Below are 23960 nucleotides of genomic sequence, written 5' to 3' on the forward strand. Positions count from 1 at the left end.
AGAGCAACAGTTTAATCCTATTTCTTGTGGAGGTCTGGAAGGCAGTGACCAGCCAACAGCGAGGCTTTATTTCCTTCTCTCAGTCTAATCCTGATGCATTTTTTGTCGTGAACTTTGAAAGAATCTGAAGCTTAGGTGTCTTTAAAACATACATTTATAATTCAGTTTTCCACTGAAGGATTCAAGCACTGACCCAAGGTTTCCTTTTGCTATTTTTTCTAGCATGTGGCCTTCCTTTCCTGCAGGACGTTGGTGGAATATGTTTGAAGGTCAAGTTAGGAGTCAGTGAAGATTTTCACATTTTTGTAATTCAGTTCATCCACCCCTCATCATTATCCATGGCAACATTTAACTTGATCACCGTATCAATCATTCTATTTGACAATATAGCTCAGGTTGAGTCAGATCTGCATAAAGGCATAGATTCTGAAGTCTTGCGGCCTCTAACAGATGTTTTAATTTTGTTTTTGCCAATGGGCCTCTTGGCTGTTTTTTCTGATTACAGTTTAGGGTGTGTGAATGTTTTGGTAAGGTAAATGTGCAGATTTAAAAATGGGAAAATAAATGAATACCACTAATATCCAGAGTGAACAGTTTCTTATTCCAACTTCAGTAAACATTCAGCCAGTCGTGGGCAGACTTCCTCTAATCTGTTAATGTGCTAACAGCAGAGCCAATGGTTCAGTTAGCACTTACTAACTTTGAAAACATTTAGTTTAAGTAGCTTCCACTAAATTTCCAGATAAAATTCTAAAGTTTACTTGCTTGTTTTGTAAACTTTCAGCTGAATGAAGTTCAACATCTGTGTTGAAATGTTGATTATTGACTGTTATGAGTTATTCAATTCTTATATTCATGTTTATATTTTGAAGTGAAGACTGTCCACACAGCAGCTCTGTTTCCTCTCCTCATGTTCTCTCTCTGTTTTCCCAGCAACTTTATTTCCAACAAGAAGCGTATGGAAAAATAAAACACAGACAGTAGAAAATAAGATATAAACATAAAAACAATATGTAAAGGCATTATTATAAACATGAAACTTATAATGCTATTGGTGTTTGAGGGTTGTAGTCTATCAAGGGTAGATGTAATTTGAATTGAAGTTAGCATTAGCTCCCACTGAATACTGCTAATGTAGGATTTTACAGCTCCTGGAATTAATGTTTCTAAAAAGCGCTAGCGTTTTGGTTAGCGGTGCCCACTATTCATTTATTTGAAGGTGTTTCTTTTATTGCTTACAGCATTTTTATATCTTATAAGTGATGGCCAGCTAAGTTCAAAGAGCTGCTGCCAGGATAGTTTTTGACTGTAAGTAGATGAGTCAGGAACTGAGTACGTGAGGAATGTCTGGCGTCTCTCACTTTAGGCTTTACACACATACAGTCTGTGAGTGCATATAGTTGTGTCAGCTCAACTGAAACGTAACATCCTCAGTTGTCGTCAGTCTATTTTAGACTTTACAAGTCAGTTTTATTACCCTTGAGTTGGTCACATATTTATCATATTTAGTTTTTCCTAAACATCTCTACATGCAGAGAGAAGTTTTGTTGAATTTGTAAAATATTTCCAAAGTACAGTACAAAGCAGTAGCTGGACACAGGAACAGGATTCCACAAGGAAATGAAGAATTCGGCTCTCAATCAAGATATTTTAAAAATTGTTCAAATTTCATGCCTCACTGGTTTCTGAAGCACTACCTAGTGGAGCAGAGCATCTTCTGGAAGAGGAAAAGTATGCAGTCCTGACAGTTTCAGAACTTTTTTAGAATACACTGTCAAAGGAAAAATCTGACATAATGAGTAGAGTCAATAATTTGACTGTTTACCAAGATTAGGTTGGCAATCAGAAATAAATAAATAAAAAAAACATGTTATACTGATAGAATTTCCCTGTCATGTGATGCACTGGCAGGGAATGTATGAATCATACAGTAAGCCGCTGCAGTCGTCTCATCCAGACTCTTCTTCATGCTCTACATGCCGCTCATCATAGCATCTCTGAAAATAGAATTTGACATATTCAGCCCACAACTGTTTGATTGCCCCATATATCTCTGTTAACAGATGTTCGAGATGCCTCACCATATTCTTTTTTTGTCTGTGCGCTCACCCTTTAATCTAGCTTCGTGGCTTCAGATGTCAACTCATAGGTTCATGCTCTATCAGATGGAAAAAAGTTTCCTCTTTGTCCACATCCTTGAGTTCCTGCAGTGATACCTATTGTATTTTTATTTGGTATGTTTGGTATGTTTTGACATATTTTCTCTTTACCTGTCACTTCAATAGTTTTCTACTGACAACAAACTTCAGTAGAAGTGGTTGATCAAAATCCTATCAAGAAAGATAAGACACAAAATACATTTGCTTTAGAAAATGCTTAAGAGTCTTGGGAACACTTTGCCAATATAGAAACCAAAGTTAAAACATTTTTAAGCATATTTCCAAAAATAAATAAGTTAGTGATGTTAAGTAAAGGGATTTTCTCATAAAAAGACATTCCACTACTTTCTTTTGAATATTTCATCCATCCAGTGTCTAGTTTTTGCAGGGTTATGTGTAGGGGTTAAAACTGAAAAGGTTTTCTGTCAGACTTTATCATGTTATTATCTCTGAGCCACCAATTTAATTTGATGACTAAAAATAAACATATGAACCATTTGACTTTCCTGGGGGGCCAAGGAGAGGATCCTTTTGCAAACACAAGCGTCAGCGTATTTCATTAAAATGTTACATTTTACAATATTGCCAATGTTGTAAAAATGTTGTCACAATCAAAACCATCAGATACAGTAGTGATATCACTAGAACTTGACAGTGGTATCATTATTTAACAGAAATGTTTTTTTGTTTTGTTTATCACAAACTGAAATGTCAGGGATAGATGACATTGATTGTCCACTTATATGTTTTGGAAAGATGACATTTAAAAGTAGAATATCAGACCTTTAAGAAAACAACTTTTAAAAACATAAATGTGAGCTTAATGAATTATATTGTGCAAATGAATGTCAGACTGGACATCATATATCCTCGTGCAACACATGGAATTTAAACCATTATTCAGTGAAGCCGTTTGGGCAGCAGACGTTGCTTCCTGTCTGTGGACCTCCTGCAGAATCACACATAAAAAGCAAGTAGGAAACGCAGCAGAGCTTAGATCTGCTTGCCACAATAGATTGTTTCCCTGCAGCTGACACCTCCATATTGTTCATGCGTTCTGTGTAATCTTATCTTGGATATTTTTAATGATGCAGCTCACTGCTCTAAAGAAAGCTACTCACGTCTTACTCCTGACAAGCTTTAAGCTTTTCACCTTCACCTCTTAACAGAAATTTGATTTAGTGGGACTGACTTGGGTTTTGAAGTTCTTTAAGAATAAAAAACAAATAATATTCCAACTAAATCTCAAGAAACTTACTATGTCACTTGGGTCAAGGTATTTGATATACTATATCCACTGAACTTTCTTTTGAGGATTAAACATATCATCTCTGTTGTCTTCTTTATTAGGTTTAAATTCAAACTATAAAAAACAATCCAAGGTGAACTTATGTTGGTGTTTATCACTGGTTCATTAATTAGTCAATCACATTTCAAGATTCCTGAATATGCAAAAATAATTGTCTGCCCCAGGGTAACATTTATTCTCAAAGCAATTAAAGCTTTAAAAGTAGAACTTAAAATTCAATCAGAAGAGTAAACCTAAACCTATACAATAAACCTCAGTCCTGGTCCTGGATAGGTCTCCACAAAGAAAGAAAAGCAGTAAAAAAAGACAGAATTTGGCAATAAGATGATTGACAGTGGTCTTAAGTTTCATCAACCTGAAGAAAGATCAATTTTTTTATTTTACAGATGATCATGTCTCCCAAAAGCGAATTTTAACATAATTTTTGCTCCTGTTTGGTCTGAATCAGCACATCTCTAGACCTTGTGCAGGTTTAGCTGGAAGTAAAACAAGCTGTGGCCTGACTTTATCTAACTCATGTTGACATTTTTCTAGTTCACTTTGTAAGACCTTATCAGTTCGAGTCCACCATCTTTTTACCAAAGTTAAAATCAACATATGAAAAAACATTTTTAGGTTTTCTTGCTTTGGAAAAAAAAATGTCCCTGTGGGGAAACTGTTGTCTGTGCTCTTCTGCCAGCTAGAAATGCTCATCCAGATTTCACTTTGCTATGATAGAACAATGCTTTGTTCTGTCAAACACTCCACTCAGTTGGCTCAGACACATAAAAATAACTCATCTAAATATCCTGGCTAAGCTTGTATGGATACCACTTTGAGACAACAGATGCTAATAAAATCATTCACAGACATCGGCCAATGACTTTTATAGTAAAACTGCTATAAAAGTTAGCTTCTAATCAAATATAAACTGACAAACAAAACACCTCAGCAGTCAAACTAAGTCCTCTTCCCTCATCCTTTGATTTTGCTTTTAAATCCAAGTCATGGGACAAAGTTATTTGTAGTGAAGGGACTGTTTTTTGAAGATGTGTAGAAATCTGTGCTCCAGGTCAATTTACTGCTACAAAACTCTCTGGATAACATGATCTTTGAAGGAAAAGTGTGTAATCTTGTCCTTTTTAGTCTCCTCAGTAAGAAGTCTCACATCCTTTCAATATAATACTTTTAGAAATGTTTATTCCTAAAAACAACAAACAAACAAAAAAAAACAGGAGAGGAACCCATTTGTACTGAAGTCATAGAGTGACAGACTTCAAGAAAGTGTGATTACAGATACTACTATCATCAACCTATCCATCATACATGTGACTCAAAGTAGTTTTTAATCTCAAAAAAGTTATTTTAATTGCTTTTAAAACCAATGGAAAGATCAGATTGTAACTTATTCTTGGCTTTTATTAATTTGTTGGTTTTCTGGCAGCTCTAATAAAAAATAACCCTGAATTTTAATTCTAACTAATATAGCTTAGTTAGGCAATTCAACATTTAGAGGTATTCATTATGTGTCTTGCCAAATCTTTCAAGAAATATATATTTTTAGCAACCTTTTCCATAATATGAACCTCATTTAATTAGTCTGATTAGAGAACTAACCTTGGCAGGCACATAGTTGTTGAATGTTTCCATCAACACAGCTCACTTGGAAGTGACACATATAGTTTTTGCTGATCATTTTTTCTTGGAAAGAACTCAACTATAGTCTGTATTGAAGTATGAAAGTAAACAGCGGGTGGCATGTCCCTGAAATAAACACGGGCTGCTTTGATATTCTGTTTGCTGTTATATTTTCTGTATTATTAGAAAGCTAACACAAAACAAAACCAGTAAGCAGAATTAATAAAGTTGAAAATGAGCCAGTAGGGATAAAAAGGGCACAAGCTAACTCACACTTATCAGGCTTACATACATGTGAAGATTTGTTTTGTGAATGTAATTCTGATCTCTTCAGAGGAAAAGGTTTTACTATTATTATTTCAGAGCTTTGTTTCAAGAAAGAGGAATAGCTAAGCTATGTGCATTGTACAGTTATTTTATATTCCATTCGTCACATTTTTCTTTCATTTGAACATCAGACAGATGTTCAGCTGCTTTTGACGTTCATCTTGCAGTTGAGGTCAGCAGAACTCTGCATAGCATTTACAACAATGTAGTTTTACTGAAGGGGAGTGAGTTCAAGTGGAGAAATAAACCGTCAGTAAAGGTCCAGCCCCTCACCCTGTCTATTTTTGTTTCTGTAAGCTTCAATTGTTTCACCCATGTAGGTCATCTTTTGTCTGTGTGTGTTCTGGTGAGATAATACAAGAGCATATGTGTGAAGAGTTTGTCTTCAAACTGCAGGGGTTATTTTAACACAAACACAACAAGGCATGGAATCCACTCTATGTAATTCAGGTGAAGAGGTCAGAACAATAGGCGGCTTAATGCATAAAACCAAACAAACAACTTCCAGTCTAATCTTTGAGGGCCCAAACAGCAGAATATAAATGATTTCTGACTTTGTTTTTTAGCTTTATTGCTAAAACTAAAATAACAATTTGCTCATTTGCTGTTTTAAAGTATTTTGAAGTGACTTTAATATCCAAAAATATAAACTTTAAAAACCAATGATAGCAATACTAAACCACAACTTCTACTTAGGGTAAATGCAATTGATTATTAATGGACATTTTCTTTTTGGACTTTTACAAATTACAAAAAAGATACAAAATGAAATAAATATTTAAAAACATAAAACAGTCCAGGGCTAAAATTGATTTTTGGCTCAAATTAGAAAATTTTTACATATAAATTAGTACATTTATGTCATGTGACCAGATTTACGATAACAACAGTACTTTGTATGATGCCCTAAGGATATAATATACAATCTTCAATAAACAAAATAATCTACAATACTCATAGACACTGTAAAGGGGCAATTTAATAAATTACTGTATCAGTGAAAATCAATTTAATCTCAGTAAATTGGTTTAAAAATTCAAACTCGGATTAAACCCTTTCATTACACACAGAGCAACTTTTTTTTTTCAGCTGTGGCTTATTCAAAGTTTTGTAGGCGATTTGATTACATAAAACCAATTAAACAAGGATTAAAACTTTTTGTCTCCTTAGTTTAAATAAGAAACTTGTCTTGTTTCTTGTAGTTCTCTTAGGCTCAGGAGTGGATTAAGACAAATGTGACAGTTGTAGACCATGTTCTCCATACACCTTGTTGGTTCTTTAAGCACTGACTCCAGCTGCAGTTCACACTTTGTGAATCTCATCCATCTACTGACTGGAATTTAATTCTTCTCAAAGCTTCAACTATTTTCAATATGCTTGAATTCACCCAGCTTCTTTAGCAATAACCTAAGATGTAGGCTATATAATTAAAAACATGATCCACACTGAAAGCAATAAAAACAAGCATGTTGATTCCTTCCAAATGTAACAACTGATGAGGAAGTGGGCTTCGCTTTTTGGCCTCTGAATGAGGCATAATTCTAATTCATTAAAAACAATGGCTTTTTTGTCCAAAAGCATATTTACACATTTCATTTGACAATGTTACATGCTAGTCATAATCTTACACACAAAAAACGTCTACATTTTTATGGAGAAAATAGAAATATTCTCCATGTATGTACATTGTTGTATTCTAGAGGGAAATATTATGTTAAATTATACAGGAACATCAAACTTTGTAAAAATGAACCCAAATGATGTCTATTTTTCCAATTTCATTGAAACTACATCACAATGAGCAAAAGTTATGAACTGAAGTAAAAATCACACAAGATAAAAAGGCAAACAGAAAAGTGAAACGATCTGTGTGAAACATTGTGCAAGAGGATTCCCAAGCCGGGGATTTCTCCATTGCTTAGATGGAAATTAGCTCCCTGATGTTTTCTGTTTTCCATTCTTCCTCCAAGTACTCATTTTTCTGCCCTTGCTGGCAGAATTGAGCCATGACTTTGCCATGCTCTTTGCTTCAATGCCTTTGTGAGGAAAATAAGTACACAGGGTTTTACCTCTTCATTGCTTTGTGGATCACTGTAGCTACTCGGTTGTATATTTTGATACTCTACATAAAAATACATAACAAATGGTTGTTTTTTTTACCATTCTTAAGAGTTTTTGCCTGACAAAGCTGACTCCTGTACTTTTGGAATAGGATGAAGACAACACAAATCAAGTTTAAAGCTTCTGTAACAAATTATTATTCCTCTATTTTTTCACGTTTACTTAAATTTAGGTGCAGATTTTTACTATTTTAAATAAGATTTATGTAATTTAAAAATCACCTTCATTAGTAAAATATAAATCAATCATTCATTGGGATAACTTTGATCCCATGAGCATTGATGTAGGTGAGGAGGATGTTGGCTCGCTTCTCAATCACATCGATCAGTTTGTCGATGCCCTGTCGGCCGCCCTGACTTTCCCAGTACATCTGGTCCAGAAAGAGCGACTGGAGAAGTTTTTCCCTCAGCTTCCTGTTCCTTAACACAGACACGGCCTGCTCTGGCAGCCTAGGGAGAAACATGAAGAGTTTTGATTCAGTTCGTACATGTATCAAACAACTGTATTTATACTGAGATTAAATTACACACAGAGGGATTCTATCTACACATCCACCTTTCAGTCATATGATACGTTTTGTTGTTGTGTTGCGTAAAATTCAACTCAAACGCTCTAAAGCTTGCGGTTGTAATATGGAATATTGAAATATGTTAATCTATCACATAAAACTTTTGTAAGAAACTGTAAAATCATATCCTAAAATCTGAACATAGGTTCAGATGTAGCAAACTCACTCCTTGATTCCTTCCAGAAGCCTGAAGTCTAGATTGTCCTCATTGTGGTCAAAGAATCCTTTGTTGTTGATGAAGACCAGGTGCCTGAGGTCATGTTCCCTGTGCACGATGTTTGCCAGTTGTATGTTTTCCTGGTCCTTACACACATCATGGCGGCCCGGTTGAACACACACGTCCTCCTGCCGTGGCCTGAATCCGCAGCAGCTCGGATCCAGACGGTTGTGAATCTAATGAGAAAGTTCACATTTCTTCAGAAAACAGAAGAACAGCTCAAGCTGGGATTTACAGATTTTAAATTAGGATTCAGATCTTTTTTTATCCCCATTGCATGAGGTTGATAACGTAGGTAAACCCTTTATTCAATATTTTCCCTCACTCCATTTTGCATCCATAACATCCACTTTAATATGAGGAAATCAGGTATAAAAGGTTTAGGCAGGAAAAAAACACCTCATGCTGATTCCTCTGTAGTGTCTCTTTGACTCCAGTTACCATTTTATATAATTTAAAGGAACAACAATTAGACCACCATGTAGCTGCATGACATCATCGCAGAGGGGATTCTCTCCTTAAGCCTAAAAAGGCAGAACATCCCGCTGTAAAACACCTGCTGCCTCCACAGGGAATGGTGACCATGAATTAGATTAAAGCACTCATTCAATTTTTGCTCTAAACAAAACAACATGATGCAAGAAAAATTTCAGACTGAAAAAATCCGACAACCTGCTAAAATTCAACAGCTGCTTAATCCTAGAAAACAACACTTAAATACTCACAATGCTATTCTTGTTTAACCCAACATTCCTCTCTAAGTGCTCCTCCATCTGTAAGCCTGCATCAGTTAAATATGACTAGTTAATATATGAGTTCGCAAATATTACAGAAGTGTACCCATTACACCATAAATGTATAAAGAATAAATGATATCAATTGATGTTTGGTTATTCATAAAACTGAAGCACACATTTATGTAATAAAATGTTTTTTCCAAACTGATCTGGAGAGTTTTCAAAGAAATCCAGTTTCCACTTTTTCTGCTTTCTTTATAAATAGAGTATTTGCTGTCAGTGCCAAAATATGATCCACAGAGACCTCCCACACAGGAAATGGGAAACAGGACAGGACATGGATGATGAATTGTCTGTTTATTCTTTTCTTTTTTTGATTACTAAACACATCTTTTAGAGCTTTGTGTTGTTGACTGACAAAAGAAAGAAATCTTTTTTTATGAATCACGTTGGAAGCTTCAAAGCAAATTAAAAACAAAGCATGAATGTGATAAGAGATTTATTGAATGTTAACAATAAAATAACTTTAAGTAGCACTTTTCCCCAAACGTTAGCTCCGTTTTTGATGTTACTGTGGTGAAGAGGTGAATCCAAAATGTATTCTTCTATAAAGGCTTTTCTCATTAGATTTAAGACATCTAAAAAGATCTAAGAGCACATCTAAATAGTAATTATACCTATAGGGACATAGTGCTGCAGAAGATAGTGGAAGAAAGGATTAAAGAAGCAATTTGTCTTCAGAAACTTTCATAGCACCAAATCTAATGAGACGCTCCAGCTGCATTTTTATGGATTCAGAGTAATACAAAAACCATTTATTTTTCTGCAATGTTAAATTTAAAGCTTTAATCCATCAGAGTTTTTACCTGTAGCAAAAAGTCAAAAAGAGCTAATTTGCTCCATTCACTGTGGTAAATTGAAGAGCATCCAGAGTTGGACTTTGGGTTGACATTTCTTTGCCAACACCTCTGTGTCAGTGAGTTCTGGTACTCCCTCCATGTCATCCTCACAGTAGTTGGGCCTGCAGCAAGGTCTTTGGGGTGCAGCGATGCATCCCAAAGAACCACCTGGCAGGCCTGGCCATCTAAAGTGACAAAAGACCAGGGATTAAATTGTTGGATTAGAGCACATGTGACATTTAAACCTTCATGAACCACAGATATCTGTTCTGTTTCAATTCAGGTCGCTAGGATCACTAAAAAACTCATTTTGAACCCTATAATTGAGCAGATAAAGGCAGAGGAGAGAGAAACAATCTGCTCTCCAAGATAAGACTCATATGTTTCCACAGCCCTCTAAGGTCTGTTAACACTGATGTTGTAATTTTCCATATGTGATGTATCAAAAAAGATTTACTGCTATTTCTTCCCAAACAAGGATAAAAGGTGAACTGAAGCAACCATGGGTATCTGAACCTAAAGCTCAGGGCAAAAATAATGTGTCTCTCCTGGTTCAGCTTAACATATTTAGAAATGTTTCATATCCATCACGAATATGAAAGCAGATGAAGACATTAGTCACAGGCTGGATTATTGTAATGCAAGGTAGAAAAACAAAGAAAAGACACTTGCTTCCAGTTGCAATATGCTTCCAACATCTCTGCATATAGAAAGATGAAAACTGTGCTTCAGCTCTGTGGTATTAGGAAAATAAGTGCAGACCCTGGGGAAAGTATTTATACCTGAACTTTTGTGTATTCAGTCACATATATGTATTTTATTGGGATTTTATGTCATATAGTAAAAAATGGCATTGAATAATTGCTAAGCAAGGGGAAATTGTTCATGATTTTTAATTATTTTTGTTATTGTGTATTTTTACAATTAAAAAAGCTGGAATTTTTAAGACTCTCCCACATTTGGTAGATGACCATGTCTTGATGGGGTTGCAGCCCTTCATTTTTCTCTTTTTTTCTCTTCTGTGTTCCTCTGTCTTTATGAACTATTTGTTCACCAACATTCTCTAAGAAACCGTCACAGAACCTCTGGGTTTATGACAGCATTGGTTGATTCAATCGGGTTACTCCTAAAAACACCAGATTTTATTTGGGGTTTTCAAACCAAAGGAAACTTAACAGTCATTGCACACCTTTGATATTTGAAAACCATACATCATGCTCCCTCTACTTTACAACGAAGAGTTCATTTGTGTAGGTCTGTCACATAACAGGTTTGTAATTTCAGTGTGACAAAATGTAAAAAGTCCAACTAATATAAGATGTTCATTCTCTAGTGAAACAAAGTAAACCCTGCAAAATGAAAAACAACAGAATGCATGTTGGTGGTTTTAAAGAAATGTTTTTGAAAAAAAATGCTTTTAAACCACCGCAAATAAACAACCTATGGATTATATCTAATCTAAATAAAAATGAAAACCTACCGTTCAAAAAGCCAAACATTCTGCTTACCGCAGGTATTGTCCTATTGAGGCCGAGCACCCTATCCAAGTGGAAAGCAAATACCTCCGCGTTTCCCACGGAGCAGTGGATAATTCCGCACTGGCCTCCACATACATTATTTCTATTCAAGTGTTTTTGGCTGACCAGACGGTTCATGTCTGCACCCTCAAATATCACGAGCGAATGTGCGTCCAGACGAGGGATTTCTTTTATGCGCAAAACTTTGGCATCCGCAAGAAAGCGCATGATTTTCACGTCCTGTGCGCTGAACCACGGAGGTGCCATTTCGCTGTAAATTCGGATACTACTAAAACGAGGGTCTGTTCCATCGTTGTAAGACTTTAAGGAGAAGTCCACAAGACTTCCCCCTTTCCTCGATGTCTTAAGTCCAGTGCTGCGGTTTCCTTTGCCCGTTTCCCGTTCCACGCTGAATCGTTTGCGCTGCGTAATTGTTGGATGGATTGTTTTTGTTCTCACTTTCTTTCTCAGCTTTGGTCGAATTGTACCTAGAATATTTACTGGTTTAAGACGCTTGAATTTTAGCGTTACGTAGACCACATTGAACAGGGTCGGGACCTCCAAACTAGCTTGGGTTTGCAGGTCAGAAGTGGCCGGTGGTTCACCGTCTAAGTAATGCTCGCCGCGGGTGTGCCGCTTCTGCTCCTCCTTACTCCGGGGTTGCTCTAAATGCCCAACTTTTAAAACCAAAAACAACAAGTTGACCAAACACAGAATCGCTATAATCAAAGTTCTTTTGGAGGGAGAGCACCTCCTAAAGCTACGGGTGAGTTTTCGAAAGGGAAAATAACACCAGTGGACGCGGTACTTCCCCATTGTAATTTATTAAAGCTGAAAGTGTTTTTTCACTTAGCTCAAACTGGGGTGGAGCGCGAGTTTGAAACTCAGCTAGGAGGAAAGGCTTTCTTAAAGTTTAGAGACAGCAATAATAGACAGACTCGCAACCTCAAACAATAATTTAAAAAGCATAATTCACATGGGTTACCGTGCAATGATTCATATGATAATTCACGTCTTCACATTCTGAATATTTCATTCAAACAGTTTATAAGGTATCATAACAAAATAGATCCCATACATATGACTAATATTTTGCATATCCAATTTATTGTGACACTCAAGAAAATTTGTCTGAAGTACTGTGACCTTTCTGAAAATACATTGTCTTTTAAAAAACAACTATCCGTTTTACTGACACCAACCAATTTATTAAGTTCTAAAATATATTTCTAATTATGAAAGCGGAATCATTCAGGCATGCCTATTTGCCCGCGGTTTAGGCGACATCTAGTGGTGTTAATCTTTGGGTTTTAACATGTCAATGCAGGATGCTCACACTGGGAAAGAATAACAAACACCCCATCGATGGAACAGGTTAGAAAGGAAAACACTTAAAAGAAGGAAGAAAACAGGTTCTAGTGTAGGCAGCATTAACAATAGACAGAGCAGTTCCTGGTCCATCTCGCAGCGAGTTTAAATATGGAACTATTGTCTCCTGGCTCTATTGTCTCTAGTTGTGCCAGGAGAATGAGTCATCAAACAAGAGTTGTTGTTAAGGAATGCAATTTTGCAGATCTTAAAAAAAAAATGTTTACAAATTTAATAAATTGTTAATTATGTCAGTGAATTTACATCCGAAACTAATTGCAAAATGAAATTAGACTCTGATGTCATCTTGTCGTCATGCGTGCTGGGCCTCCCCGGAAGCTCCGCGGCTTTATTTAATGTGCCAGGTTCGGGTGATTGGATAACTGGCGGCACCTGCTTGCTCTCTGGGCTTCTGCAGACTCCCACGCGTGGCCTCTTGTGGTGTTTTAAGGTTGTGGAAAGTTTGTGTTGAGAGGGAAAAAACAAGAATTGCATTTTCATGATGCCTCTGGTAAAATGCTCGCCTATGTTTTTATTTATCGCGTCGTTATTGATGGTGAGATGCCTCTGCGCTGACGGTGGGTTAACGAGTCTTTGAATTGCTCTGTGATTAATGTGGAGCTCACTGAGCTTCACATAAATAAAACACCCCACAATGCCTTGTGGGGTGTTTTATTTATTTTTGCAAACTGTCATATTAAATTGTTTGCCCTGAAATTTATCCATATGCTTTAGGGTGTAATGAAACTAGGATTTGCTCCCAGGAAACTGTTGTCTCCAGTAACTCCACAAACGTCACTAATTTTGCTTATGGATTAATTGCAAACATGGCTGCTGTGGTTCTGTATGGAAGCACCTATGTTCCAATCAAAAGAATAGAAACAGGAGATGGTAAGTGGAAGAAATCTGGTGTAAGATTTATTTTTCTACATTTAATGCAAAACTTTTTTATTTTCTTTTTTTTTTTTTTGTAGGTATGTTCTATCATTTTGTGAGCTGTGCATCAATATGGGTTGTATCTCTTTTTGGCGATCTGTTGCTGCGGACACCCAAATTCCACCCTCTTGCAATGCTCGGTGGTATGATCTGGGCCACAGGTATCGTCTCTGGAAATCACAACTTAAAGCAAAAAAAAAAAAACTCTTTCTGCAGTGTGGCATCATATGGTGTAGAAGATGGGCTCAAGATATGAAACAGGAGGCCTTTTACTGCAGTCAATCAAAAACGTCATGGTCTCTACTGTGAGAAATGGCCAGTTCTGAGTACACAGTCAATTTCACCATAAGTCACTGCAGGCTCCATGAAACTGGCTAGAACTGTATCTAGAGAAGATGTGAATTGTCATTTTTATGAGTTTCTTTAGGCATGCTCTTGTGTTGCTGAAAGGTTATGCAAATTAAAAAGTGGAATATTTTAAAGTCTAAGAAATGTTTGCTTTCTGACTCGGTTAGTTTCTGTTTTGTTCACTGTATAATAAGGAGCTGCTTTAAGTATTCACAAATTCAATAACGGTCTTTAAAACCTCAAGTCTTTCAAATGAGTTTTAAAATTTTGTGGATGATTATTAGTCAAATATTTTACACAGAATAACCTTTTTCATTCACAGGAAGTGTGGCAGCTGTTACCATTGTTAAAGCAATTGGGCTTGGTCTTGGAATTTTAATTTGGGGATCGTCCAGTTTGTTGATGGGCTGGGCCAGTTCTAGGTAAGAAATGTGACTGCATGAATCTCTGAATTGATTTTTCTGCCTTTTGATGGGAATCTTTAGGTTGACATAAAAATGGATGTCACTGTTTGAAACAGATTTGGGTGGTTCGGGATTGATGCTCAGGATGTTTCCAGGCCAATACTGAATTACTGTGGAGCTGGTTTGTGTCTGCTCAGGTGAGCTATGCAACACTTAGCCTTTGTCACTGGATTTTTGATGTAATGTAGCAGTCATGATGTTTGGAAAATCTGGTCTCTGTTTTATTCCCTTTAGTGGCCTGGTGTTTTTCTTTGTGAGAAGTGATGTGAAGCTCCATCCAGAGTCAGAAACAATCCCTATACTTATTGACAAGGTGGGTGATTTGTTTTCGGGGTTTTTTTTTTGTTTTTGTTTAACTGTGAATTGCAAAAAAAACTTTTTTGCAGAGTTCACTTTCTGGCAGTTTCGTATACCACTCCTCTGCATACTGGATTGATGCCATTGGACCAAAGACGAGGCGAATCATGTAAGGTTAAACATTGCCTTGGTGCGATCTCACAGCTTGTATTTGGGTGAAAAAACAAATTGGTAATTTAATGAATCATCACCACTGGACATAATTCATTCTGAGACACCACAATAATTATACATGCTGTTGATGTTCACCTGCACTATTAACTCAAAAGTTTAGATTTTCTTGGCAGATGTCAAGGGCTGTAGCCTTTGTTTGGAAAGCTGATTCTACCCCAAGAATGCATATTTAGTTATCATAAAGAGATTGGATTTCTTTCTTTGAGAAATGACAGGCAGGAATTATACCATGAAGCATCGGATGCAAAAGGATTTATGTTTTTGGTACTAAAATGGCTTTGGAAGTGAATGTCTAGTATTCACTTTGCTAAATTGTGTGACTAGGAATGGCATTTATCAGTTCTGTAGGAAAAAAATGTTAAAATTAACATACAAATTGAGCAAGGTCTCAAAGGAGATTAAAAGTGCATCTTTCATCCAGTTTTTCACTCTTTGTATTCTCTTCATCAGTGGTTGCCTGCTTGCCGTTATGGCAGGCTTGCTGTACGGCTCTTCATTCATACCTGTTCTCTACATAAAGAACCATTCAGCATGTCATGACAGCATTTTTTATGGAGCCAGTGTCTACGGTAGGTTTTTAGTCTTTGATAAGACTCCTAATTTTGAACCTTCAACTTGCTGCTATTCCCAAATGAGCATGACATAAAAGGGAAAAATTAAAATGTCATGCTGGCTATCAGGATTGCTTCCACTCTTGATCTATACATGAAGAGCAGTGATCCCTCCCCATGCTGAGAAGTAGCTTTAACTGAAGTTTTATTTTTTGCAGATCTTGACTATGTTCATGCACAGACCTCTGGTGTTTTCCTTGCAAGCTCAGTGTACTTCACCATCTACTGTGCCGTGATGAAAAACAAACCCAGGGTTTACCCCAAAGCCATTTTACCAGGTAGCAGCTCATTTTAATAGTCCTTCACCAGGCCTATTTTAACAGGTGAAGATATCATGTTTAAACACAAATGACTAACTTACAATGCCAAGATAATCAAACTGCTCATTTATATGGAAAATTCTGTTTGCTCACACTTGTAATTAACCTTGCAACATGAAGTAACAAGTGTATGGTTTACTGAAGATGGAAACCAAATGTAGTTGAGCTTATTGCATTTCTGTGTAACCAATGTCAAGACTTGTGCCCTTATCATTTTCCACATGCTCTTTTTCTAAGAATCAAGAAAACATTTTGCCCAAGAGGCCACTAAAAGATCTAATAATAGCCCCAGTTTGACAATAGACAGAATCTGCTGCTGTTTTGAAAATGTCATGTAATCGCTTCCTGTTGCTTAGTGGCATATAGTCATGCCAGGGTTCAGTGTTTAAGTTCTGGACAATTATTTGGGATAGAAGCTTTTTTTTATTATTTTAAACCATGTGTGTCTAAACTATTTGACATTTTTTTGTGGTTTTAAAAATATTCTCTCTGCTCTGGCTGTACTTCAGGATTTCTGTCAGGATTTATGTGGACAATGGGCACATACTGCTGGTTCCTGGCCACCAACTACCTGGGTGCTGTTGTTACCTACCCCATTGTCACTGCAGTAAGTAAATCATGTCCTGACAAATGTACTTTTTAAAATTCTTTAGATTTCTTACTACGTACAGTTGGAGCACACTTCACCGTTGAACATTTCTCCAGTCTTTCTGTAATTGCACTTCATCAAAGCAGTTGCAGAGTTAAACAGAAAATGGTATTTCTTCAGTTTCTACGCCTCTCTAAAATCTCTAATTTGAAGGAATTTTTGTATGTTCTAAATATTTTAGTATTTGGTGCGCTAAATGTTAATTGCTTCAAAGAAACTTGCAATAGTTTAACAGAAGGAGCAATAAACTTAAAGGAATCCAGTTTGACATGGTTTTGCTTTAACTTTGGCTCTACTATGAATGCAAACACTTTCTGTTTGGGGTTCAGTTGCCACATTGTCCCCTCAGTGTTTGGAGTTGTTTCCATTAATTCTGTCTTCACAGGTGTGACTTTTTATTGTATAATAAATGACTGAGTTTTAGGTCTCAGTGCCTGCTCTCACAGCCAACACTACTATAGTCAAATATGTTAATTTGTTGAAACTGGACCAAAAACATATTGACCTTTTGATCTATACATCTTAATACTTAATCCTCAGTGGATCTTTGACAGCTTTAAATAAGACATAAATTGTTTACATTTGTTAGACTGAATATTGAACTTTTGCCCCGAGACAAAAAACATCTATTTATAGATGTTGCAATAGCACAGTGTTTCTCAACTCGGGTCCTCACGCTGCCCTGCATGTTTTAGGTGTTTCCCTTCTGCCACACACCTGGATTGAATCTTTGGGTAATTAACAGGCTTCTGCAGTACTTGGTGGCTGCAGAAGCCTTCATGCAATCATTTGAATCAGTTGTTCTGGTATAGAAACATCTAAAACATGTAGAGCAGGGGGGCCTGAAGACTGGAATTGAGAAACACTGCAATAGCAACAGATATATCTCATCTTTATGAAGATGGGTGGGAAATGGTGAAAGTCTGTAAATGGTTTTTTGTGTTCTGTAGGGCTACGGTCTGGTCGCAGCGCTGTGGGGATCCTTGGTGTTCAGAGAGATTAAGGTAAGGTATGAAATGTCAAATGGCTTTGCTTAGATTTCTCCAGAGGATAGTTATGACAAATCTGTTTCCTTTTCTGCAGGGTTTGATGAACGGCCTCATCTTCTTCTTTGCTACCTGTGTAGTGTTGACTGGCTCTGTGCTAACTGCCATTTCAAAGCTCTGAAAGCTAAAATGACCCATTTGTAGCTGACTTTCCTTCACTGACTTAGACTTTTAAAATAAAAGATCTTGGAATTCATTTTAAATCTACAAGAAGCTAAATCAATCTTACTTTGTAAGATTGAAAACAAGATATATTTGTAACTGAAAATATTTGTCACTTAATCTTAAACCCACATTTGATACAACCCTTAAAGGTTGTTCTAAAATATTGCACATATTTACATTATGACCTGGTGGTGGGGTTTTGCATCAATCCGTTGTATTTTTGTGATGTCTATTAAAATAACTTGAATATTATGTATGTTTTTTTTTCTACTGGAATCAAATTTCATAAGTGGTGAAACACTTATGAAATTTGGTATAAATCGCATGCTCCAGTACCTAATTGGGCATCTTCAGGTTATTTTAATTTCTTAAGCAATAACTGATATTAGATAAATTACTTAAATATTTTATTGCAAAGGGAAGAAAATGTATGAGATGTTAAGTTTATTTGGAAAAGGTTAGATAAAATCTGATTTGAGATAAAGAGTGAATTTCACCATCATAACCCAGAAAGGATTGCTTTTTGGTAAAGTAGTGTTTGGCATTTATGCTTCAGTTGATGGCCACAGTAAAAACTGACATGATGGAAATGAAAGTGTCCTGGATAAGTCAGGTATTGAGATAGCTGACATTTGGATTGATTGATTCGGTTAAATCCTCTAGCTGGTAACTTTTCAAAAGCTGAATAGAAACCATGAGCCCTTTTGAGAGATTTAAATCCATTCTGTTAATTTTTAGATTCTAAAAAGAAATAAACAAATTACATTATACAACTGGTGATTAGCATAAAATCACATTCAAAACTCCAATCAATTCTTTTAAATTTGAATTGTGAGTCTTCTGGAAGGGTTCACAGTACATTCATCCAAACTTGTATGTTTTGGAATAATACTCAACTTTGCTGTCATCTGACCAAGACACACAGTCTGAGTTAAAGTCAAAATGCATAAGTGGTTTTAAATTCCAGTCAAGTGTCTTGGAACCTTTACCTTTGTCTCTGCTTCAATAATTATCAGCAGGACTTTTTAGAACTTGAGTGCATCATGAATTACCTCAGTACTGAGGTAATTCAGTCATTTGAACTCTAAAGAAAGAGAAACGTCCACAAGCATGAGCATCTCTGCAGCTATTTACCAATCAGGCCTGTATGGTATTGTAGTTAGAGGAAAGCCACTCCCTAAAGAAAAGCACATGATAGCCCATCTGAAGTTACCAAAAGGGACCTGAATAGATGACTTCAGTTTCTTAGGCCGTGAGAACAAAGATTATCTGGTCTGATGAGACAAGCAAAGTCTTTGAATGCCACATCATGTGATGAGGAAACCAAACATGGCTCATCAGGCCAGCACCATCCCTACAGTGAAACATGGTGGTGGCAACATTATGCTATCGGGATGTTTTGCTGCAGTGGGAACTGGCAGGTCGGGGTAGAAGGAAAGATGAATACAGCAATGTCCAGAGACATCCTGCATGACAACTTGCTCCACAGCATCTTAACCTCAGACTGGGGTGATGGATCATTTTTCAGCAGGACAACAACCCAAAAGCTTCAGAACCACACTCTGAATGTCCTGGGGTGGCTAAGCCAGAGTTCTGACTTAAATCTCACTGAACATCTCTGGAAAAATCTGGATATGGCTGACAGAAGTCTCCATCCAACCAGATGGAGCAGAGAGAGAAAAATGGGCCAAGCAGCCTACAGAATGGAGAGCTAAGCCGCTGGCATATCGTCACCTTCCTAAAATGTCATTTTTTTGCCAAAAGTTTTTTTTTTGCCTATTCATCTTTTGACTATAAATGTTTTTATATTATTTTAGGAAGATGACAGTATTCAATAAGACTTGGATCAACACATTTTTGAACAAAAGCTGCGGATACTTAAGTAAATGTTATTTCTTTTCTATTTTTAATAAATTAGCAAAAAACTCAACTTTTTTCCACATGGTCACAATGGGGTATTTGTGTGTAGAAAACGTGAAGTTTTGTACTTTCCTGATCAAATGTAAGTTGAAAAAGAATATAAAATCTTAAAAGTCCAAATCAATCGGTAAATAAACTGATTAATGCTCTGCTCATTTGTCTGTTTGTATCAGGTGTTAATTAGTTCATAGTTAGAACTGTAGTTTGCAAATGCTAACTAGTTTTACATATTTAATGCATTTGCTTCCTCCAACGCACTTACATATAAAAATGTCATTAGTTGAAGCAGAGTGCAGTGGCTTTGGGTCACATGTATGGCCAAAGCTTTCCATCTTCACTGTCAGCATTTCGGTTGAGACTTCAGCTGCTTCATTTAGCAATATTGGTCTGTTGCATTAATCAGAGCCAGCGGAGGAATGGGTGAAATGTAGAAAACCTGATGGCCAGTTTTTCCTCATATCTGTTCTTACATCACAGCAGCTTGTAGATTTTCTTTTGTAGAATTTAAGATTTTGAATAGAAAATTAGACTTTTTCACATTGTATCCTCCCAACCTCAAAATTCCTAATACAATGTTTTAAATGTACATTTAAATGCACATTTAAAACATTGCATTGTATTTTTCTCACTCACAACAAAGATTTGTTCTTGTTCACTTGATTCATTGCAAACAGACGTTTTCATGGGACGCATTGCTGTTTCTGCCCTAAAGGGTAGTTAAAAAAGCTGCTCCATTCACCAGTTCATTAATAGGATCATAGCTCCTATGCTCTACATTTTAATTTCCAAGATAATTCCAGCTCCAGACCCCCAACTGATGTCCTGCAGAGATTTTTAACCAAGGACACAGCTGAAACTAGGTCTCTACCTTGGTCTGTAGAATCTGCCAAAGAACTGAGTTGTTAAGTGCATTTGAACACTCAGGTCACATAAATATTGTTTAAACTGAAAGCTATACAACTGTACTTAAATAAGAGCATATTCTATCTGTTGCAGTTCAAAAAGGCTAAAATTATATGTTTTGCAATGGTTGACCTTTTCAATTACAGTTTTCTGTCAAATTTAGTGATGAGGAAATACTTACTTATCAAGAAATGCCTTGAAATGGTTCTGTTGTGATCAAAGCAACATTGTGGTCCCACTATCTTCCATACCACTGCACCTCTTCTGTAATATATCAATGATGCACACACCAGAGTTTTATGTCATTCTCTTTTACATGAAAATTATGTTAGAGATATTTTTCCTCTAACAGGAACAAAATGTATATATTTTTTCCTCCCCTCCAGGGGAGAGTCTAATTTGTGTCCCTTATATGAAAATAGTCTGACAGGAAAGAGGGAAAGACATGCGGCAAATGTTTCCGGGTCCGGGAATCGAACCCGCAACGGCCGCATCGAGGACTCAAGGCCTCCAAACGTTGGTCGCGCTATGCCACCATAGAACGCCCAGGAGCCAAATATATTTCTAAGCAATAATAATTCATGCTTGAAGATAGGTACACTTAAAATTTGACGTTTTGCAGCAATAAAACACATTTAGTTTAAAGCATTTTTAAAACCGCTGGAAATGGGCCTCGAATCATGTTGATTTAGCCTTTCATTGTAGTGTAATGTGTGATAGTGTTTGAAGTTAATGAACGTGTAATTCATATTTCTGCCATTTTCTGCCACTGGGTGGCAGCCTACCAAACCTCAATACAGTGTATTGAGGTTTGGTAGGCCTCAATACACTGTATTGAGTCAAGAAGACATGAGTCTTCTTGACTCATGTCTTCTTGTTGTTCCTATGCCGAACAGGTGCTATGAAAGTGCAGAAACGGAAGGTGAATCTTAATATAAGTTGCAATATAAGTATAAGCGATTCAGTTTACCGTTTATTGATAAACCAAATATATCTTCCAGGACTTTTGAATGCTACTGAACTGCCATGGAACTTAAGCCTGAATCTTTTTGAGTGTTTCGGTGAGTTGTTGTAGCCGCCATTTTGTGTAATTCGTAACTCTATTGTGATTTTGTAGGGGGTATACCTGCTGGATAAGCTAGTATAGACGATGGATGGGTGGATTTTTTTCATAAGTAACCTAAAGCAGTGGTACCCAAAGTCGGTCCTCGAGGGCCGGCATCCTGCAGGTTTTAGTTCTCTCCCTGGTGTTAGTAACAACCTTTTCAGCTTATCAATGTTCTTCATAGGCCTTCTAAAGAGCCATCATTGGATCCAGGTGCGTTAAACCAGGGACAGAACCAAAACATGCAGGATGCCGACCGTCCAGGACCGACTTTGGGCACCACTGACCTAAAGTATATTTTTCATTATACTGTGCTACAAAGTTTTATATTGCAGGTTCTAATTAAAAGTATTACTACAATAATGTAAGAGTAGTATAGTTTTGATGTATTTTCAAATAATATATTTTAGGTATATTAGCATAAAACTTTGAAAATATAATTTTTTTATTTTTCCAAATTGGTTCTCTTTTTCTTTTTCATGCGTAACCTATTTAGGTTTAAATTATTTAATTGTACAATTTACCGTTAATGTATAAGTCTTCTTTGGGTGATGAACCTAAGAGACCATTCTTTGTCTCTTTATTCCCAGATGCTTAAAAAATATGCATATTAGAATCTCAGGAGTGAGAGTGAGCATCATTAGTTGTCTGTTTAATTTGCTTCAGTGTTGGCTCTGTGATCAGCAATCTGCCTAGGGTGAATCCTTCTTTTAGCCCGGCACGTGTTTTTATGAACAATGATTATAGCCTTTGGTAATTTAAAGTGTAAAATTACAAGCTGTTGAAAGATGAGAGGTATCAGTCTAGTTTATTACAATATTCCTCACTTTTCCACCATTATCTATAGTATTCACTTTCATTATTAATGGGGCTTCCTTGCATCTAAGGGCTCAACTATAATTCAGCTGCTTTCAAGTCTTTCTACCACATTGGCTTCCATCATTCTGAATAAATCTGCCTCCTCCGTGGCTCAGCTAAGACGTACTGTCTATGTTCTTACTTTCAAGTTTCATTGCACAATATGTCTCATGCTTTGCATTAAACCCTAGTTGAATATATCTTTTGGTGCTGTTAGTTTGAGTAGCTTGGTCACAATAACTTAAAGTGTAGGAGCAAATGTCAGTCAGCATCAGATGTTGTGGGATGCTTTTTTGATAATACTCTTAAAAAGTGTCCCCCAGACATGACTTAAGAGCCTGAGGCTGAAAGCCCTGAAGCTCTGTCTACATTAGGATTACAAAAGGAAAGCTGTGTCTGCTTTCATATATGGAACACACACTCCTTACTCTATAAGAGTGAGAGTAAAAAAGCTATAATGTCCAGTTCTGAGGAGCTCTTTGTGTCCATGGAATCATGCATAATTATCACAGTTATAAATGTCATATTTATAATCTTTCTTTTACATCCTAACTTATAGGCTGTAATATAATCCAACAGCGCATAAGGACTATTCCAACAATAACACTTTTCAAGTCCATGCTTGCTATCTGAAGGACAACTATTGCTGTGGTCACTCAGATATGACCTTCTGCAGCTGCTTCACTTTGTTGAATTTATCTGAGTGATTTCTATTACAAAACTGTATTGTTTAGTATTAGCTGATGTGATGGCAGTGATGTATGTTTGTGCTTTCATGTTCTACAGAGCAGGAACCTGCTGAAAAATAGTATAGTGCTGAACCAGAAGACTTTATATCTTTTAAAAATTTTAAATAAAATACTTCAATAAAAACGATACTTCCTCAGGGTTTTGTTCCAGCAGGTTAATTATTTCACGTTCATATTACATAGTGTTGCAGAAGTTTTCATTCCTATTGTACTTTCTTACATTTTGTCAAATAATAACAAACTTCAATATGTTTTATGGCCCTTTAATGTGACACAAAGTAGCAAATAATTATGAAGTAGAATGAGAAAGGATGTGTAGTGTTCCCAATTTTTATGACTAGAAATCTGAAAGTATGAAGTGCAGATCTGTCCAGACCCTTTTAAGAAAACCCAGGTCATGTAACTAGAAGAAATCTCATAAAATCTAAACACTACTTGACTCCTAGATCAACTTGTTGGAGAAAATATTAGAAATTATATACTGAAATCAGATGTTTTATTTGTCCCTTTTCTGTG

The 23960-nt window shown here is 36.4% G+C and overlaps 2 protein-coding genes across 2 annotated transcripts; one reads left to right on the forward strand and one right to left on the reverse strand.

Moving 5' to 3' along the window:
• Nucleotides 1-4630: 4630 nt before the first annotated feature.
• gask1b (golgi associated kinase 1B) lies at nucleotides 4631-13326 on the reverse strand. The gene is made up of 4 exons (XM_028009824.1): nucleotides 11435-13326; nucleotides 9922-10139; nucleotides 8268-8494; nucleotides 4631-7982 (listed from the first exon to the last, which is right to left on the reverse strand). The coding sequence occupies exons 1-4, from the start codon at nucleotides 12285-12287 to the stop codon at nucleotides 7775-7777; spliced, it is 1506 nt and encodes a 501-aa protein (XP_027865625.1). The 5' UTR covers nucleotides 12288-13326; the 3' UTR covers nucleotides 4631-7774.
• Nucleotides 13327-13338: 12 nt separating this feature from the next.
• On the forward strand, nucleotides 13339-18360 carry tmem144b (transmembrane protein 144b). The gene is made up of 12 exons (XM_028009825.1): nucleotides 13339-13417; nucleotides 13575-13730; nucleotides 13814-13936; nucleotides 14446-14545; nucleotides 14644-14724; nucleotides 14822-14900; nucleotides 14974-15053; nucleotides 15569-15687; nucleotides 15888-16007; nucleotides 16559-16656; nucleotides 17649-17702; nucleotides 17782-18360. Exons 1-12 carry the CDS (start codon nucleotides 13339-13341, stop codon nucleotides 17863-17865), a joined length of 1173 nt encoding a protein of 390 aa, XP_027865626.1. The 3' UTR covers nucleotides 17866-18360.
• The last annotated feature ends 5600 nt before the right edge of the window (nucleotides 18361-23960 follow it).

Source organism: Xiphophorus couchianus, chromosome 23 (genome assembly GCF_001444195.1).
Source record: "Xiphophorus couchianus chromosome 23, X_couchianus-1.0, whole genome shotgun sequence".
NCBI classification, from domain to species: domain Eukaryota; kingdom Metazoa; phylum Chordata; class Actinopteri; order Cyprinodontiformes; family Poeciliidae; genus Xiphophorus; species Xiphophorus couchianus.

What these genes read in the sequence shown, in the direction of transcription:
- gask1b (XM_028009824.1), bottom strand. Translation starts at nt 12,287, where the DNA reads ATGGGGAAGTACCGCGTCCACTGGTGTTATTTTCCCTTTCGAAAACTC. An exon ending in AATGTTTGGCTTTTTGAACG is followed by an intron (nt 10,140 to 11,434) that starts GTAGGTTTTCAT and finishes TTGTCACTTTAG; the next exon opens with ATGGCCAGGCCTGCCAGGTG. An exon ending in CTTCTGGAAGGAATCAAGGA is followed by an intron (nt 7,983 to 8,267) that starts GTGAGTTTGCTA and finishes GTTTCTCCCTAG; the next exon opens with GCTGCCAGAGCAGGCCGTGT.
- tmem144b (XM_028009825.1), top strand. Translation starts at nt 13,339, where the DNA reads ATGATGCCTCTGGTAAAATGCTCGCCTATGTTTTTATTTATCGCGTCG. An exon ending in ATGGGCTGGGCCAGTTCTAG is followed by an intron (nt 14,546 to 14,643) that starts GTAAGAAATGTG and finishes TGTTTGAAACAG; the next exon opens with ATTTGGGTGGTTCGGGATTG. An exon ending in CCCCAAAGCCATTTTACCAG is followed by an intron (nt 16,008 to 16,558) that starts GTAGCAGCTCAT and finishes GCTGTACTTCAG; the next exon opens with GATTTCTGTCAGGATTTATG.